Source organism: Erythranthe guttata, chromosome 2, assembly GCF_056151865.1.
Source record: "Erythranthe guttata isolate IM_541 chromosome 2, IM_541, whole genome shotgun sequence".
Lineage (NCBI taxonomy): Eukaryota > Viridiplantae > Streptophyta > Magnoliopsida > Lamiales > Phrymaceae > Erythranthe > Erythranthe guttata.
Genome location: NC_142534.1, coordinates 13,327,723 through 13,345,823, shown reverse-complemented (window position 1 = coordinate 13,345,823; position 18,101 = coordinate 13,327,723). Strand labels below are relative to the sequence as shown.

Here is an 18,101-nt window from a genome sequence, read left to right as displayed (position 1 = left end):
AAATTAGTAATTATTTCAATATTTTAATTAAATGATATAAAATAAATTGTATAATATAATACCCAAAATATAATATTTTCTTATATATTATTTAATTTCATTTAGTTGATACTAATTTATTTAAATTTAGTTTTATTTTAATGTTTAATATTTATTTGGCAACGAATATTTGCAAGACAAAAATTACTAAGTGCAAGACCTTACTTCATGCAAGACCGAAATATAAATAAATTTACTAAGATCAAGACTGGAAATTACAAATATAACCCCAATAATAATTTAGATATTATTAATTTAATTAAGCTAATTGCTATTGCAAGACAAAAAAAAAAAAATACAAAAAAAAGAATAAAAAAAGAAAAGGAAAAAAGAGAGGGAACTCACTCCCCCAACAAAACACCAACATCTTCTTCTTCATCCTCATTTTACACATTTTCTTCCACAAAAAAATCTTCCATATTCTCCAAAATCCTTATCACATAAAACACTCAAATCTTTACTAAAACTTGAAAAGAAGGACATTATGGATACACAAGACATAAATATGGAGGATTCTAAGGTCGAAGAACACAAAGAGGTAAGAAATATTGTACTTTGTGATCGTTTTTCTTGTTTTTCGCACCTCATTTCACGTACAAAAAATTCGACATGTACAGGTCGAAATATCCGCTTAATATCGACACAGTAGTGTCGAAAATTTCAACATAATTCGACACTCCTTAACTGTCGAATTATATTGAAATTTTCGACATTCTGGTGTCGATATTAAGCGCATATTTCGACGCTGGTGTGTCGATTTTTCAAAAATCTACACCAGTATGTCGAAAAATTTCCAAAAAATCGACAAGTACAGGTCGTTTTTTGTAAAACCGCAACTCCTTCAACAATAGTGCTACAATCGAACCCTAGAATCATCAACTATGTTCTAAAATGACTTGAATTCATTATTCTAACAATAAAATCATGTTTATCACATTTATTTCTCAAAAAAAAAAATTAATTCAAAAAGTAATTTCCTTACTTGTTTTTCGTGAGATTGTTGTGGCGGGGTTGGGGCAACAACGGACTTCAACGGTGACGGGGAGGTGGTGGACTTCAATGGCGACGGCGACAGGGCGACGGCGACGGGGCGACGGCTGAGTGCTGCAATTGATTTTTTTGTTTTCTTCTTCCCTTCTTCCCTCCTCGTTTTTCAATTCTCAATTCAATTTCTTTTTTCTTTCTTTTTTTATTAATTTTTCTTTTTTAAATTGGTCTTGCAAAAGGAAATTAATAAAATAATTTTTATTTTGTTTGTATTTTATTAAGGTTATTATAGTCTTTTTATACTGAATTTAATAAAAAAAATTAATTTGGTCTTGCACTAAGTAATTTTCGTCTTGCAAATAGTCGCTGCCTATTTATTTACATCGTGTTCGAATTGAAATGTACTGCTAGAAGAAAACCAAAACCCCCCTAAACCCACTGCTACAATCACCGGAAAAGAAACTACTATATTCTCAGTGATGGCGTCTGTGGGCGGCGGAGGAGCGGCGGTGGAGTGGCACCAGAGGCCGGCAAACCCTAAAAATCCTATCGTATTCTTCGACATCACCATCGGCAACATCCCTGCTGGCCGTATAAAGATGGAGCTCTTTGCCGATATTGCCCCCAAAAGCGCAGAAAATTTCAGGTAACGCCACTCCCACCACCTCAATCATTTCCGAATATATTGATTTTATTTGTATCGTCTACCTTAATTAAACCCCTGGTTGAATGTTTTGGTTGATTTAATTTTATTGTTTAAACGTAATTTCAGGTAAAGTATGTGTTCAAAAAATGTTTAGGTATTCAAGCTTGGCCTGACATGTGTGTTTTTTTCGATTAAATCTCGCAAGTTTGACTCAATTAACAATGACACCGAACTCAAACAGATTTCAAACTCGATAAAAGTAAAATAAAAATCGATCCCCTTGTTCAATTCCGCTTGTATCTATGTTCACGTAAATTGGGGATAGTAAGGATTCGTAATGTATCTAAGTTGCTAAATTACGGGGTTGAATGTGCTTGTTTATAGATTTGTGATACTGGCGGTTGGAGGGGAACAATGTGAACATCGTGGTGCTGCATTATAATTCGTTTATGAGAATGTACTATGACACTTTAACCCGTTTAATTTTGGTTTTACGTTTAACATGTCCTTCATCTTCGATTTTATGTATCTGTAAATAGATATGGATTTTGTTCTGAATCCAACTTCTTGGAAGCCGGTCCAACCTCTGTGATCTATATGCCCTTTCACTTCTATTAAAAGACATAAGGTGGTTGTGAATCGGAAGTGCTAGAACTTGGTCAAGATTAGCTCTATGTCGTTTCGTTTCTAATGTGTTGTTTGAAAAAATTGCTGAAAATGGATTTGTGTTCTTGTTAACATTTTCTTCCATTTAGGTTTAGTTTTCTTTGAGTAAAACTTCAAAAGATTATCAACCATTTTCTTGATCCCTTCGTATGTTTCTCGTTCTTTAATTTGTATGCTGCCACTCAGTGACATTTATTTTTCTTATTTACAGGCAGTTCTGCACGGGTGAATACAGGTATGTGACTCCAGAACTTTAGGCTCATATTTTGTATCTTGCTACTATGCTAAAATCATTCAGGAATTCTCACAGCCTTCCTTGTGTACGATGTGGTTTAAAATTAGCTTCTTTCATATCTGCAAAATATATAATTTTACAGAACCAATTATGTAATTGCTTCTTCCAGAAGTTAGACGGTTACAATTAACATTTTATGGAAATTTTATAGACGTGTTTGGAACTGATATGCGAAGGTTAATAATGAAATAGAAAGGCAGGAAAGACTTTGGAGGAAGAAATCGACTGTAGATTATATACTATTCAATGTTCACAAATCACATTCCATTTGCCCTGTCTCCTGCATCATATGCAACCTAGATTTTCCATTACTTTGTTCTTTCAAATCAATGTCTTGTAATTTTGTTTTTAACTGTTCTGACACACACACAACACACACACACACACACACACACACACACACACACACACACACACACACACACACTCTTCTGATTTATTGTTATGATGCATTATTCAAAATAGAAAGAATCCACCAGAGATGTTGCATGTAAGTCGCTCAGCTGTATGCAAGTTCTAAGAATTGGGTACTTGTATCTTGTTTTGTTACTCAATTTTTCTATTTTCTTCCATCACACTACTAACAAAGTTTCATATTTTATTATTTTATTCAAGATTGTTCCATTTTGGCACATAATCTCGTCCCCTGTAATAATTAAGTCATAAACTACTGGTTCTTATCAGCATGGCTATTTAGTTATTCCTTCCCAAGTATAATTCTTGTCATTCTCGTCCTAACTGATACACACGGTAGTGAAATGAAAAGGCTAGTAGATCAGTCATATTATGGTGACTAGATGTATTTGAAAGAGCTCCCTATGTGTTTAAAAAAAAAAAAAACTTTCACAAAAATTTAAAAGCACAAACTTTGCGATCTCTAAAAAATTTCAGAGCCCCAACTGTTGTTTCCTGTATCTACAAACGATACTTTCCAGCCTCCTATTTGGATGTTTGGAGGTGGTTTTAAACTTGAATAGGGTAATCAAAATTTCCTGTATAATTCTGTCTCAATGAGAACACTTAGCTGCTATTACTTTAATTTATCTTCTACTTTTAGGATAGTTTTTGATTATGTTCTGATATTTTCCTATGCTTCCGGCAAACCTACTAGAGTTAAAGTTCCATATTTTCTATCTGATTGATGTTTACATTTCATCTTCTGTCTTTTATTTGTTCGAATTTTCAGGAAAGCTGGATTACCTGTTGGTTACAAGGGGTGCCAGTTCCACCGAGTAATTAAGGATTTTATGATCCAAGCCGGTGACTTTCTAAAGGTCTCCCACTTCATTACACCAGAATAATCGTATATTTTGATATAAAAGTCCAAACCCTTTGTTATCTGGCACAGTTAAATATATATAGTTCTTTTGACACTTTTAGCTGATATTTACTTTTATGGCAGGGTGATGGTAGTGGCTGTGTCTCCATATATGGAAGTAAGTTCGATGATGAAAATTTTATTGCAAAACACACTGGACCGGGCCTACTGTCAATGGTAAGTCGGCATTATCTCTACTCTGCAAATGGAGTTATTATTTTCTTTTCATAGTTAAGGTAGCTACTATGAGTTGAGCTATATGATTATTTAAGAGTCCACTTATTTGATTGGAATTCGACTTTCAAATCGGTAATTCTACACTGTTTATTTAGTCCTTATGTGAATCTATTCCTGTTTTTACCTCCAAAAAGAAAATGAACAATTTTCAAAGTGAATATCGTTTCGACGTAGATTTGTTACATTCTCCAAATATTGACATCTAAGAACTCAATGAACATATTAAAAATTAATGCTAATGTTTTGTGATTCCTGAGAATTTACAATTTCCTTCTCAATTCTTCCAAAGAGACACAGTAATGAATTTTGTACTTATCTTTATTATTCAGTCTACTACTTGGTTATAAATTTTAAACACGTCCCTGTATCTAATAATGATTAGCCACAAGGTCAGTTACTTGGTTATTGTTGTCTTGAACCTGAACTCTGTATGATGGCAAGTGTCTGTTTTAGAAATACACGATGTCTTAAATTTGATTAATTATTTTCTTATATTTGGCAGGCAAACAGTGGGCCGAATTCTAATGGTTGTCAGGTAACAAAATCAAATTTATGCATCTTACTGTGTTAGATTATAGTTTCTGTTCGGATAACCACATATTTTTTGAATGCTCGTGCAAAATCAAATTACACGGGGAATTGAAGACCAAAAAAAAATATGTTATTATGTGACTTGTAGATTTTTCAGGAAAATTATTATCTTTTAATCTTTTACGAACCAATGCTGTTATTTCTAATTGTATATTTTCATATGGCAGTTCTTCATTACCCTTGGCAAATGTGACTGGCTTGACAACAAACATGTTGTCTTCGGGGTACGTCTATTTCAATGCCACTCAGCTAATTATCTATTCTTTTATGTTGTGATTCATCGTTTATTAATATGTTGCTAATATCTACAAAAAACCCCAATCTTTTTTTTCTCAAGTAACACAATTTTCTGGATTATGGAAAATTTGATGTAATTGTTTTTGCTGAAAAAAATTCCGATTTTTATACAGCGGGTTCTTGGAGATGGTCTTTTGATTGCAAGGAAAATAGAGAATGTGGCGACTGGGCCTAACAACCGACCTAAACTGGCTTGTGCTATTGCCGAATGTGGAGAAATGTAGAACCAACATTAATGCTGAATAACAACAATGTGTTTTTTCTCAGGCTGTAATTTGATATAACATCTTACAAGATTGATGTTACTGAACTGAATTATATTCTACTTAGAAAAACAAGCTGCTGCACCAAGTGCTGAATATGGAGAAATGTACACAGTTGGTTCCATTGTGTATTTTTCACGATACTAAAGCAAAAGATACATAAAATCGTTATGCTGAGAGAGAGAGAGAGAGAGAGAGAGAGAGATCCCAAATTCATAGTGTTACAACCTCAATATTTATTTGCTAGATACAAAATCTTCAAACTCAAGGGAATAATCAAGTGATTCGAACAAACTACGGAGAAAGAATACAAATACAAAGGGAAAAAAAAAACAGATTGAAAGATTGAATCTTTGACTAAGATGCAGATTTAGGGATTTTGTACTGTTTCTTGAGGAACTGGGAAGCCTCTGAATCACTCCTATGGCATAAAATCCTTATAAGAGTCTTTGCATCTGCGCCCAATCTACCCCTCCCGCCCTGCATTTCCATCTCACTTGCCGATTTCAAGTCCTCGATCAATTCCCGACTCTGCCAAAATCCATTAACAAACACATATATACATTTTAGTGTCTGCTTAACAGATTAACTATTGTCTCTATCTAGTTTTTCGTTTTTTTCACACATGCATCATACGAGGGATGTATGTGTGTAATACTATAAAACCTTATATTGCATTTCCATAAGTAGATTTACCTTCAATTGATTCCATATAAAGTGGATTTTAAATCCGTCGCGCTAACTCAAAAAATCTAATTCGAAAAAATAGTTCAAATCTATTTGTAAAATGAATTTATCCAAATGGGATATTTTATTACAAAACTAACCTCGTAGCTCTGCAACTTAATGATCTGGCGAATGCGTGCTACTTGGTTTTCCACAACACCACGAGGGAGCCCATCTCCTCCAGAGATAAAGAACTCCTACAAAATCAAACATGCATTAAAATAATGGAATTTACTTTACTCGCCACTTTCATTAGTGCCTCGTTTGGTTCCCAAGTTAAGATTATGCAAACTTATGAGAACCCAATTGTATAATTGAATTGCTCCAATACACAATACTTCTGTAATAAACAAACGTGGGCCAACCAACCCCAAAGAAGTTAATGTACTAAACAAACATCAAACGAGACCGGATTATTAAATTAATCATGGCTTATGTCTTATGTTACGATAAATCACATGCTAGCTCTTGTGATGTACCTTTAGAACCTCCAAGTCTTCTTCAAGTAGCTTAGCATCTGCCGGAGTGAAAAGACGTGATGGACCTCCGTCTAATACTACGCGGATTAAGCCATCCTATTAAAAAAAAAAAGGATATCATGAAAAATTTACTTAGCTATTATCTATACACAGACAATTTAAATAGATTGTGATAAGAGACAAACCAGTGATGCTTGAAGGAGTCCCGTTACAACACGATCTCTAAGTGGCTCTACTATCAAATCACATAACTGGTTAAGTACCTGCAGACATTATCAAGAAGACATAATATTTGGTGAATTAAATATTAAAAAAATAATAATAAACAAAATATTCTCATCTCAATTTCAGAAAATAAAAACCGTACCACGTCAAGAGGATCGATCAGAGTTTCCAACCTAGACTGATGAACACTTGGCTTATACAGACCATCGATGAACACCTCTCTCAAATCCCAAAATATTGTTTTAGTTCCTACAAATAAATAAAATAAAATAAATAAATAAAAAACCATAAAAGCTTGAGTGTATTATTGATTGCAAACTTGAGAATATAAATTTCCAATTAGATGTACCGGCAAATTCGCAGATTTGATCAATGGCTGCATTAATATCTTTTCTACTGCCATCAAAACTGTCCTTTTGGATGGAATTTCTCAGGTTATCTTCGGTGGGTCTTTCTGCATTAAGGAATAGCAGCATAAACTTTGTTAAAATTAAAATAAATTAACACTAATTATTTTCAGTATTTTTAACTGCACTGTGTAAATCGTGGAGTGTACATTACAGATTTCAACAGCTGTCATATCGAACATTAACTAAAGCCCCAAGTATGCATTACTTACTTGTCGAGTGAGCGTGATACTTTTTAGTCCATCGCCCGGAAATGCTATCTTCCAATATATTAAGTTGGCTGATCGCATACTACAGTTACGCAACAAGTTGAGTTAGTACCAGGAATATGAACACAAGTACTTATACAAGAGCAATTATACACACAAGCACCCTTATATGCATGTGTGTGTGTGTGTGTGTGTGTATAAAATAAAATAAACACTAATTCAGACAGCACTCTGCCACAGTGGTGTGTCATTTAAACTCACAAAAAGGGTATTGAGTTGAACGCAAAGTGTAGGTGTCGTCAAAACATTGATATCGGTTGACTTTCTAACATCGGGCAGTCTTGAATCAGTTAGTTCTTTCTTTACAAAAGCTTTAATTCCACTTTCTTTCCTGTACCGTGTAAGAGGCGGGACAGGTGGAATTATGTCTTCCTTGTCAGCTGCAGCACAATAAAATTAACTATTTTATATCACACATAGGATTGAAACTTTAAAAATAAAAAAACGCCTCGTAAGTTTGCGAAGTAAAGTAACGAAGACCTCCACGCAACTAAAACGCAGACCAAGTGGAAAATCACATTAATGCCAACAGTCATTAAAATTGAGTAATTGACTAATGCAAGTACAGTCTAGTGTTCTAGAATTAAATTGTTAGAAATAGAGGTTCGTAAAAATACCTACGAAAACATTTACATATAAAATAATTGAAACTTTCTCAATTTTTTTTTTCTTTTCCTCTCGTTTTCTTTTTCTTTCTCTCAATTCGTATTTTCACTGTACGGTTATGTATATACATCCTTCAAGTAATAAAAAACATTTACTTTTTATTATTCTTCTTTTATTTTTTTTATTCTTCTTTTACTTTTTTATTCTCTTCTTTTTCTTTTTTCTTTTTTTGGGTTTTTTGCCACCAGGTTGCTTATAAGTTTATAATGAGAAAACATTGTGGTAATTAGTATCATTCATAACACTTCGTCAATGTTAAAATATATAAGGAATGGAACAATATTTGGTATAAAAATATGAGATAAAGACAATACCTAAGCTGTCAAGAACATGTCTGGTATATACTTGAAATGCATTGTCAATGCCACGAAAGAGGCTGCTCAGTTCTCCAGGCCTCATCGGAACTTTAAGAGCAAAGAATTGATCAACTGTCTGCAAACAAAAATTAAAAGTTAGCTCAAGCTTTATCATTGAGAGATTATACAGTCTGGTAATACTTTCAGGTGACTTTGTCAATATTTCTCGGACAAAAAAGAAAAGAAAAAAGCAAAGTAAGGGTATGATAAACTGTGAACCTCCTCAATAATCCTGTAGACCTCAACGATTGAACTTCCATGCCTTTGCTGAGCTGAGACTGGGGCCCAATTCTACAAAGAAAAAATAAATAAATAAAATGCGACCCTCATTTGTGGCTTAAGAAATTACAGTCTCCTAAATTTACTCATTATACAATACCAGAGTGTTTTGTTCAACAACGAGAACTTTGCTTTCTGTTATAACACACAACTTAAATATCAGCTTGCTACTTTTAGAAACCTTATGCATTACCAGCCAAACTTACTATTGGGTATCGACAACACCATATTCACAACTTCAGAAACTCAACTATAAGTCCCGCTCTGGACGATTAACGGACGAACACATATTATCCAAATTTCATTAATGTATAAAATACCAATTCAGTCAGATTGAACTTTCTGCCTGAATATTTTGAACCTCGTAGTGGACAGTTGCTATATTTAAATATCAACTTTACGATAATCCAGCATTTGCAAGGGTTATTTCTTACCAGAGACCTAATACTGAATGATTTATGTAATAATTGCAGTAAAAGTTAATACCTCCTGCTGAATAACTCGTTCAACCCAAGCTGAAATTCTTGCAAGTTGTGAATTGACCCAACGGAGCACCAATGTTCCAGATACTATCTCAATCTGAATTAAAATAAATAAATGTCAAATAATCCAATAAAAAACTCATTTCGTGTCGAAAATAAAAGAAAACACCTCACCTTGTACAAGTTTAGTTTCTTCAGGTAAGAATCTGCACTTCCCTCTTCACAGGTAGATGTTATTACGGATATTAAATTTTGCTCAAGACTATCAGCAGCTGGAAATACAGATACAACATCCTCCGTAAGATGTTCGGCGCTATCGAGGAATGGTTTCTGCACAATTTTTAAATATAATTAGACCTTCCAAATTACTCGATAAACAAGGCGAAGAAATATCGAGATGCAAGCTAAAGTTCACCAGTTTGATGCCATAAAGCTTGTGAACAAGAGATGCTAGAACAGCACCGGCATTGGGATGTCGCTGTGTTAGTATAGGCAAATGCATGGTTGTGTCTTTTTTCAAAAACTTCCTTGTTTCTTCAGCAAGTAATGCTAGGGGGTGTTCGTTTGTTGAGTCAACCAATGTTTCAACATCCTCTATAATCTGCAAAACAAATAAAATTAAGGAACTTCATCTTATTACAACTAGGGAACATTTAATTACTAAAAGATAATGTTTTTAAGAATATTTCAGAAAGAAACAATATGGAATATTGAATTTATAAAGTTGAGTGGCAGAAGTTAGAAACTACTTACCCTGGCAAATGCATGCTTAATTGACGATGACACGTATTTTTCTATTTGCTCTGTATCTGTGAGAGGCGCAGCCTGCATTGCCTGCAGTTGAAGGTTTTATATTATTAGTACAATATTAAACTTCTAGCAAATTTCAGTTGGGCCAAAAAGCACGTGATAGTTCTATAAAGAAATTGCACGAAAATCAAAATCCATCGAAAATAGATATATACTAGAAGTTTCCCAAGAGCAGAACTAAACGACAAGTTTAACTTCAGGGAAAAAAAAAAGTAATACCAACTCTGGTTCTTCAAGAAGAAGCCTCCGAGCAACCATGGCAACAAGTAATCCATTCTCCATCATTTTAGATCCCTAAAAAGAACAATAGATGAAAATAACGTGTTTAATTACTGAGAAACAATCTTCCAAATTTCTTACATCTATGCTTTAATGGGAAACTGAAATTAGTGCAAATTCACATGTAAGAAAATTGGATATCGAATTAAACTAAAAGACAGCCATCAAAATGTGCACGAATGGTGTAAAATTTAACTTGACGTCTACAGTCAATCAACTTATACGTAAATGCTGAAATTCTTTTCTGAAATACCTCAGAGAAATGGAGATGGTAATCACTCAGCCTTGTGTCAGCCCATTTTTGAATAGGTAACAAAAACGACTGCAAGAAAGTCAACTCCTGAAAACCCTTCTCGCTCTGAATGCTACAAGTCAAGCTTTTCAAGTGCAATCTCTCCTGTGGGCCCCTTTGCTCCTTTAAAGGTATTCTCTTCAACTGGTAAATGGCATGTTGCAGTATATCTTGCTCACCAGTGATAATAAACTGTAATAAATAAATAAAAGCGCACTTCACTACCATTCGTCCACTCATTTTCAAATTCATGCATTACAAAAGAGCAGATTTAAGTCAATCAACTCTTCACCACAAATTCTTCAGTTCAATACCTGACGAAATAACACCCATGCATAGCAAGTGTAATGGATTGTTTCTGTTATTCCTAAAATACGCCATGTTGACTTAAAAAGCTCCAACATTTCATCCACTTCCTGTCATGAAGAAATTTGTTATTTCAAATTCAGAAATTTGTTATAGGTTTATGGTTTCTTCAAAAGTCAAAAGTTCAAGAAACTCTGTGAGTCCACTAAATTTTCCCTTTTCACTAACCTCTGTAAGCTTGCCCTCATCCAAAACATCAAAGACACTAAGCAGTAATTTCTCATATAATCGAACATTTAAGTGATAACCATCAGCCCAGTGGCATATTTCACCGGTTAAATCGCCTCGTGCAGGCCTCTCTGCAAGCGGAATAGCAATATCCCTTAGAGATCTCAAACAATCGGTTCGTTGAAGATCACCTGTACCTGATGGAAGAGACTGGAAAAAAATAAAACATGATTTTTAGTCAGAGTTGCAAAAGAAGAACCTGTTAACTGTCTAGGGCAGATAAAAGTCAAAATCTACAAATAAGTTCAAAATGTTTGAACCGGACCTCAGACTCTTCAATCTTTGCTAGAAGAACCCTCAACTCACTTGCTTTTCTTCCAGATTCTCCAAATCCTACAACGGGATGATTTACAAGGCCTTCCTCCAACATATTTAACTGGACTGACACCAAATCAAAAGAGCATAAATAGGAGGTAATTCAAGATATGCCATCAGAATTTCAAACCTTCAGAATTTTCAAACGCCAAAAGAACAATATTGAGGAAGAAGGAAAAATGAAAGAAAAGAAAACAGAAAGCTCACTTGTCTCTTTTGCCATTTGATATAAGATTTCTTGTCTGAAAACTCTGTACGTGATATGCAACATAATAACTCCAAAGGAATCAATAGAGTATCCATCCTTTTCCCAACTTTTCCAACCATGCCACTTAGAAGTGCCCTTCTCGTTCTAATGTCCATTTCCTCCGAAATCTTTTCATTTTTATAAACGAAAAATTAGTAAACCATAGTGATGGACATCAAAGTAAATTAACAATGTCGTATAACCACTGCTATAAATCTTAACAGAAAATCAGTTAAGACCAAAGTAATAACAGATGTCTTAGTTCAACTCACATATTTCTTCACTCTGAAAATAGAAATGTCAAGCCGTATAGAAAATATATGAATAAAGTTAAGTTCAGCAGCAACAAATGAGATGATTCTAATATTTAATACCGACAGAAGAAAAAAAAAATGAATGCAGAATGGCTAGCAAATATGAATACAGGGACATGGGACCGCGCCTATTTAGAAGCTAATTCAGCTTGTTCTGAAAATAATTCAAGAAAATGTAGGATTATCAGACAAAAATTAGCAGTGTCTAACATATTAATTATGATTTTTTAAGCTATACATGTACAAAATTAAAGCATTTGAGGGTTATGTATAAATTGTTGGAGATGGACATGTGAGTGTAGTTTAGTTGAACTGTCAATCTGAGTTTACTTAGAGTAACTTTGGGGGAAAACGGTCCTTAGCATAAGAGCAATGTGGTAGCGCCTTGCATTCTTGACTTAATATATAAATATTCAATGAAAACTGTTGCAAAATATATTAGGGAAGAACATAAAGTACCTCCATCTGAACACGCATCGTCTCCAACAGTCTAACTAAACCATGTGAATTCTGAGATTGCATGACTACACTTTCACTTTTAGTTCTCCCTAGCTTCTTCATCAATCCAGACTTCTTCTCTTTCTTTTTTTCCTTTGATGGAACAATAAGTCCTCTGTTTATACATCACAAAAACAATAAATTCAAAACTTCCATTACTCAGATAGGATTAATCAAAAGCCAGAGAGAGAGAGAGAGACCCAGAAGCTCCAGCAGCAGCAAGGAGGACTTCATATGCAGTTTCACGGAGATCGTCATCGGTTACACCTGTGATGAAATAGTGAAAATTGAAAAATATATACTTGAAAGTTGAATCCTTTCTATTGAAATGGACTTGTAATTCAATAAAATTTACACGAATTGACTGCATTCAAGGAAAAATAAGCCAAACACAAGAGCGCAAACACCTTAAAATGTTCAATCCTATTAGATCGCATGATTCAAAAATTAATAATAATTAAAAAAAGAATTGCTTTAGGAAGTTATGCACAGGAAAAACCATCAGAAGCAGTGAATGTATAAAAAGATTAACTCGAAATATTCCAAAGTCGACAATCACAGATCACATTTACCAGTAGCAAATGAAGGCAATTCCAAAACAACATCAGATGCATCATTCAGAACTCTTCTTGAATATCTACGGCTTTCATCCTCATGCAGAAAATCATCCTCAAAATCATCAATGTCATCAACTGTTAGTTCGTTAACTTGCGCAGACTTAAGAGACTGCGACTTTGAAAAGCTCGTCGATTCATCGACTTGTTCACTCTCCATAGGCTCCGAAGCCGAAAGGCTCGAAAAAATTGTAGTTGGAATCCCAACAGAGACAGGTGGAGGTGCCCTTCGAGGAGGAGAACCTGAAGATTCTGGGTTCGTGACTAGAAAGAATTCATCCGAGGAACCTGCACTATTCTTTTTTCAAGAAATTATGAAAAATAAAAGAGAACATGAGTTACTAAACTAAGCATACTCCTCTCAGACATTTAATCAAACACATTGGGAGCGAGAAACTGGAATGACGATCTTACCACGGTGGGGAAGCAAGTGCCGTCATGGTAATCACGAATAGCTTCCGACAGTTCGAGCATATCACCTACATTATTAGTAGCACTTGTCATGGTTATATTTCATTCATTATTACATCGTAAAGACGAAACAAGAGAGAAAATCTCTTTCGAAATTCATCACCTTTCTTGGCACAATTGAGGACATAATCGACACTGACTTGATCGAGATCGACATCGTCTAAGGACACTGCACCAGGAGGCATTACCACCTTCTTTATCAAGCTACCGGAGAGTATGAAATCTATGAGTAATCTCCTATCCCGGCGAAATCTTTGCAATAGTTCGATTTCATTCTCCCTGTATAATTGAATTTGATATAAACAACTCTTTTTCGTTACTCAGAAAATCAGTGATGAATGCTGGGAAAAATAAAAAACTGAACAAAAACAGAAATGTAAAACAAAGATCCAAACATACTCATCCATGGCTGAATCGAAAACTTGAAGAAGTCAGCAGATGAATCTCGATCGCCGCGGCATTAACAAGATTTCAACGAAGATGAAGTCTTTAGAGATGAAACGGTCGAGTTGACAACCGATTCGAGCTGGGATTTTGTGGGGTTTGTTGAAATACAGAGTAGAATTGAAGCGCAGTTGAGTAGGGGATGAATTGTTGAAATGGGGTGGTAAGAAGAAGTGAATGTTTGGAGGAATTGAGAGCGAAATTGAATTGAATTGAATTGAATTGAAGTTGAGATGTGAATTGTTTGTTGGGTTATCTAAACAGATTTCAAGAGTCAAAAGACAAAAACAGTAGACTAAAACAACAGCTAAATATGATTAAATATTTAACGGAGTCGGTGACGGTGACGGTGACGGTGAGATTCGTAGTCCCTATATCGGAGCGTCGTTGCGCAGCCTTCTCTTTTTCTTTTCTTTTTCTATAATTTAAAATATAATAATAATAATAATAATAATAATAATAATAATAATAAAGAGGTGCGACTGTTGTTTTTTTCTTTTTCTTTTTTTGGGTGACTTGTTGGATTGGATGATAATAGAACGAGTGTTAAAGCCAAATGTCTGACAACTAACAACAAGGGTCACATTGATACATATTTTCAAGTGGGGGAGAGGGGGGGCAAGACAGTAAAAGAGGGTAAAGTGATACCACGTCAAAAGTACAACGGGTTAAAGTGGAATTTACCCTTTTGAATTCCATCGATCAGGCTCGACTCGTTAGAAAGCTCGAGCTCACTAGTTCGAAAAATTCAAGTTCAAGTTCGAACTTTTGTCGAGTCAGCTCATTTAACCCCTAATTACCAGCGAAAAGTTTTCATTGTTTTTTCAGATTTCGTCTATATTACAAACACATTTTCCTTCTCCACAAAATTTTCAATTTCGCGATCCAAAATATACTTTCCCAAATTTAATCTTTCCGCAAATTATTGATCAACTCAAACATATGTTCAAAAGCCTCGTCCAAGACTCCACCGAAGATTCTGATTCTCATTTCATATGTTCACATTTTCATTCATATGTTCAATGCTGGTGAAAATAACACAAACTTGCTCCACCAGAATCACAATTCACAAGCATTCTCTACAGATTCTTACATTCGTAAACAAAAAGTTCAAAAAAAAAAAAAAAAAAAAGAATATCGCAACACGAATAAAACTGAGAGTCGTTATTCTTTCAGCGAAAAAGCCTGGGGACTGATCTTTTAGGAATTTTGCCATCAAGTTTTAATCTTCTGTATGCTTCTCTCATGTGGCATGGCCTGATTGGCCCTGTATCCCTTCGCTCCGCCATTACAACTCTCGCTGCAATAATACTTTACGCCTCAGTATATATACACACACACACACACACTCTGAGAGAGAGAGAGAGAGAGAGAGAGAGAGAGAGAGAGAGAGAGACCCAACTTTAATACTTTAATAAAACAAGACCAAGTACCTGTTTCGATAAGCTCGCCAACAAACATTTTTGCAATTCCAGATACCACAATAGTCATAGGCATCGAAATTTTTGCACTACCCGTTATGCTTGCTAATAACTGCATTTACAACACACAAAAAAAGGAAGCATTGCTAGATGATCTCTTCAAGAAGAAGAATTTCCGGTACATATAAGCTTTTTTTTTTCTTCTATACGGCAGATTGGGCATTGTACACAGCAATAAGGTACCTACCCGTTTCATATTCGATTTTTGAAAACCAGATCTTCGAAACGACTCGTATCTACTCATTTGGTCTTCTGTAAAATGAGCTAAAATTTCCCTGTGGAAGAAATTGGTTAGACTAACTTAAAAAATGAACACGAGAATAAAAACCTTACGTGAATGAAAATATTTTAATACATAATAAAGAGATTTAAAAAATTGATGTCAGTATCAAGGAAACGAGCAAATTTGATGTTTCTATACCAGATAGAAATAATAACACGAGCAAAACCAATAACTTTTTTCAAAATATTGAGTCCATAAGAAACATATGATTTGATCTTCTGCATTGCTTCTGGATCCCGATCAATCACATAACAAGGGTAAAAATGTAAAAAGCCAAGAAGAAGTAATCAACTTAATTACTTTTGCAAGATGTTAAACGTCGTCCCTAGTAGATTATGCCACAGAGTGAAACATTTAAAGCTTTTTCAGCCATATATTAATTCCCATTAATTCGGCAATACTAGAACACTAATGCAGGTACGCAATTTGCTCTATGATTCGGAGGTTTGGTGCCATTTCTAAACTTCATAATCTTGATCGATTATGGATCTAAAGCTAAAGAATAGAACCCCGATGTAAAAGTCTAAGAATATCGATCAACCAATCAACTAGAAGTTCTCAAGAATATCTATTGACTTCTGTCTATTTCTTCAAGCTTTCTGACCTATAATTTAAAGAACAATATTAAATCCCAAAAAATCATCGTTTCTGTCTCCGAAGCCAGATTAGACCTCATTTTAGATGTAGCTAGATTATCCTGACGAAGACACGTCGAGGATATCCATGTATTTACGATATGCACATGTTGTCAGATTTATTTTAGGACTGTGTAAGAAAAACACTAGCAAAGAGTAGTTACGACATACCGTTCGTCTACCAACAATGACGATAATCAAATTCAACTATGAGGAATCAGCTCACTCAGAATTATCCGGGAAATGAAATAAAGCGAAATAATCCGAAAATTTATGTTTATTTCAATTGCAACTTAACAGTGGTTGGGATCGCATGTGAGTTAGTTGAAGAAAGTACTACCCTGCCGACTGAATATATACCACCTCACAAAGAACTTACAACGTATCATCTGCTGAAATGTATAACATAAAACTGAACAAAAGGAAGTGTGATCCATAAACCATAATATAAAAATTGATTGAAGAATCGGGTTACGATTGCGTTGAACGGGTACGCAGATATAAGCATAATTCTCTAAGTTAGTTTGCATCTTGGCTATAGCATATACCATTGAAATATCAAGCATGAAATTAGCAATACATAACTGGTAAAAATTTAAGAAACGTCCCGATCAAGTCTCGGGTTCAAATCAAGAATGTAGATAATATAATTACGGCATCGTCTTCATTTCTTAGCTCAAGAACAATTGATTCGAAATCCCATACGACTACGAATTAAGGATGGCAATACATGCAAAATTAAACGAGCATTAAAAGAGTAGTCGGTAAAGAGGGGCATAAAAGTAAATTAGTGATTCTTACTGCATCTTAGCTCTTTTTGTAGGATCGCCATTAGGTTGGAGTTTGCCAAGCTCAACATCCACGTTGTCTTCTTCTTCTTCCTCGTCGTCTTCTTTGTTTTTGCCGTGCGGGTCAGCGGTCCCTACCGACATTGCTACTGCAGCCGAAGTTGAAGGACCAGCGGCAAGATCGTTATTATTCACGGTCGTATCTCCGCCGACGGGGCCGCCAGCCAAAGTCTGTGATTCAAGATCATCCAGACCAACAGGGGATTCCGGCGGCGATTCGTCTTGCTCCTCGAATGCAACCGCAAACGGATCCTTGGATTTATTCATGCTGGATTCCTGTAGCAAATACTTCATCAACACATCTTCCAAACTTGAGATTCCCAATTTTTTTTTTTTTGAAATTTTCAGAAAAATGTACAACTGGACAACTCAAAATATAACTTGGCTTCGCAATTTAAAAATTTCCCCCATTTTCTCATGAGTTGCAGAAATGGAAGGGAGAGAAGGAACTATCAATTGACCTAACAAAGACGGTTACAACAGATACGACGATAATCACAACCGACATGGGAGGGCGGAAAGCAAAATATTAAAGCGACAAAATCAGAGTTCGCAGAAATTGTAAATAAAGCGAAGGAAGAAACAGATGCATTAGAATTTTTCGGACCAGATATTCTTCTTTGCCCCCAGTTGAGAAGTGGTTCTCTGGTTCGTTGCGAGAGATAGAGAGAGAAAGACCGATGAGAGAGAGAGAAGATGTTCTTCGTCGAGTCAGGAGGTTAGGGCTTTTTATAGGGAAAATCAAGGT

At 34.9% G+C, this 18,101-nt stretch overlaps 3 protein-coding genes across 3 annotated transcripts; 1 reads left to right on the top strand and 2 right to left on the bottom strand.

The window, feature by feature from the left end:
• The first annotated feature begins 1,397 nt into the window (after nt 1-1,397).
• On the top strand, nt 1,398-5,463 carry LOC105957065 (Cyclophilin-like peptidyl-prolyl cis-trans isomerase family protein). The gene is made up of 7 exons (XM_012980984.2): nt 1,398-1,672; nt 2,550-2,573; nt 3,820-3,907; nt 4,036-4,128; nt 4,691-4,723; nt 4,947-5,003; nt 5,190-5,463. Exons 1-7 carry the CDS (start codon nt 1,506-1,508, stop codon nt 5,298-5,300), a joined length of 573 nt encoding a protein of 190 aa, XP_012836438.1. The 5' UTR covers nt 1,398-1,505; the 3' UTR covers nt 5,301-5,463.
• A 79-nt stretch (nt 5,464-5,542) lies between these two features.
• Nucleotides 5,543-14,525, bottom strand: LOC105957064 (plant/protein (DUF810)). Its single transcript, XM_012980983.2, has 26 exons — nt 14,062-14,525; nt 13,766-13,941; nt 13,606-13,670; nt 13,150-13,489; nt 12,778-12,844; nt 12,539-12,692; nt 11,726-11,893; nt 11,469-11,579; nt 11,144-11,353; nt 10,924-11,025; nt 10,571-10,801; nt 10,258-10,332; nt 9,982-10,062; nt 9,644-9,829; nt 9,403-9,558; nt 9,233-9,325; nt 8,687-8,758; nt 8,426-8,543; nt 7,647-7,825; nt 7,389-7,467; nt 7,119-7,223; nt 6,912-7,018; nt 6,730-6,807; nt 6,545-6,640; nt 6,167-6,262; nt 5,543-5,870 (listed from the first exon to the last, which is right to left on the bottom strand). The coding sequence occupies exons 1-26, from the start codon at nt 14,067-14,069 to the stop codon at nt 5,697-5,699; spliced, it is 3,327 nt and encodes a 1,108-aa protein (XP_012836437.2). The 5' UTR covers nt 14,070-14,525; the 3' UTR covers nt 5,543-5,696.
• A 547-nt stretch (nt 14,526-15,072) lies between these two features.
• On the bottom strand, nt 15,073-18,058 carry TAF11 (TBP-associated factor 11). The gene is made up of 5 exons (XM_088811661.1): nt 17,961-18,058; nt 17,307-17,629; nt 15,775-15,862; nt 15,540-15,639; nt 15,073-15,406 (listed from the first exon to the last, which is right to left on the bottom strand). The coding sequence occupies exons 2-5, from the start codon at nt 17,618-17,620 to the stop codon at nt 15,279-15,281; spliced, it is 630 nt and encodes a 209-aa protein (XP_088667787.1). The 5' UTR covers nt 17,621-17,629; nt 17,961-18,058; the 3' UTR covers nt 15,073-15,278.
• Between the last annotated feature and the right edge of the window lie 43 nt (nt 18,059-18,101).

Bases quoted from the DNA above. Each gene is read 5' to 3' on its own strand.
- LOC105957065 (XM_012980984.2), top strand. From the start codon at position 1,506: ATGGCGTCTGTGGGCGGCGGAGGAGCGGCGGTGGAGTGGCACCAGAGG. The intron at 3,908-4,035 runs GTCTCCCACTTC...CTTTTATGGCAG, and splicing joins AAGCCGGTGACTTTCTAAAG to GGTGATGGTAGTGGCTGTGT. The intron at 4,724-4,946 runs GTAACAAAATCA...TTCATATGGCAG, and splicing joins CGAATTCTAATGGTTGTCAG to TTCTTCATTACCCTTGGCAA.
- LOC105957064 (XM_012980983.2), bottom strand. The intron at 10,063-10,257 runs GTATTACTTTTT...CTTCAACTGCAG, and splicing joins TTCTTGAAGAACCAGAGTTG to GCAATGCAGGCTGCGCCTCT. The intron at 6,641-6,729 runs GTTTGTCTCTTA...TTTTTTTAATAG, and splicing joins GACTCCTTCAAGCATCACTG to GATGGCTTAATCCGCGTAGT.
- TAF11 (XM_088811661.1), bottom strand. From the start codon at position 17,620: ATGAATAAATCCAAGGATCCGTTTGCGGTTGCATTCGAGGAGCAAGAC. The intron at 15,863-17,306 runs GTAAGAATCACT...TTTCTTCCACAG, and splicing joins ACAAAAAGAGCTAAGATGCA to GGAAATTTTAGCTCATTTTA. The intron at 15,640-15,774 runs GTAGGTACCTTA...TTGTAAATGCAG, and splicing joins AAAAATCGAATATGAAACGG to TTATTAGCAAGCATAACGGG.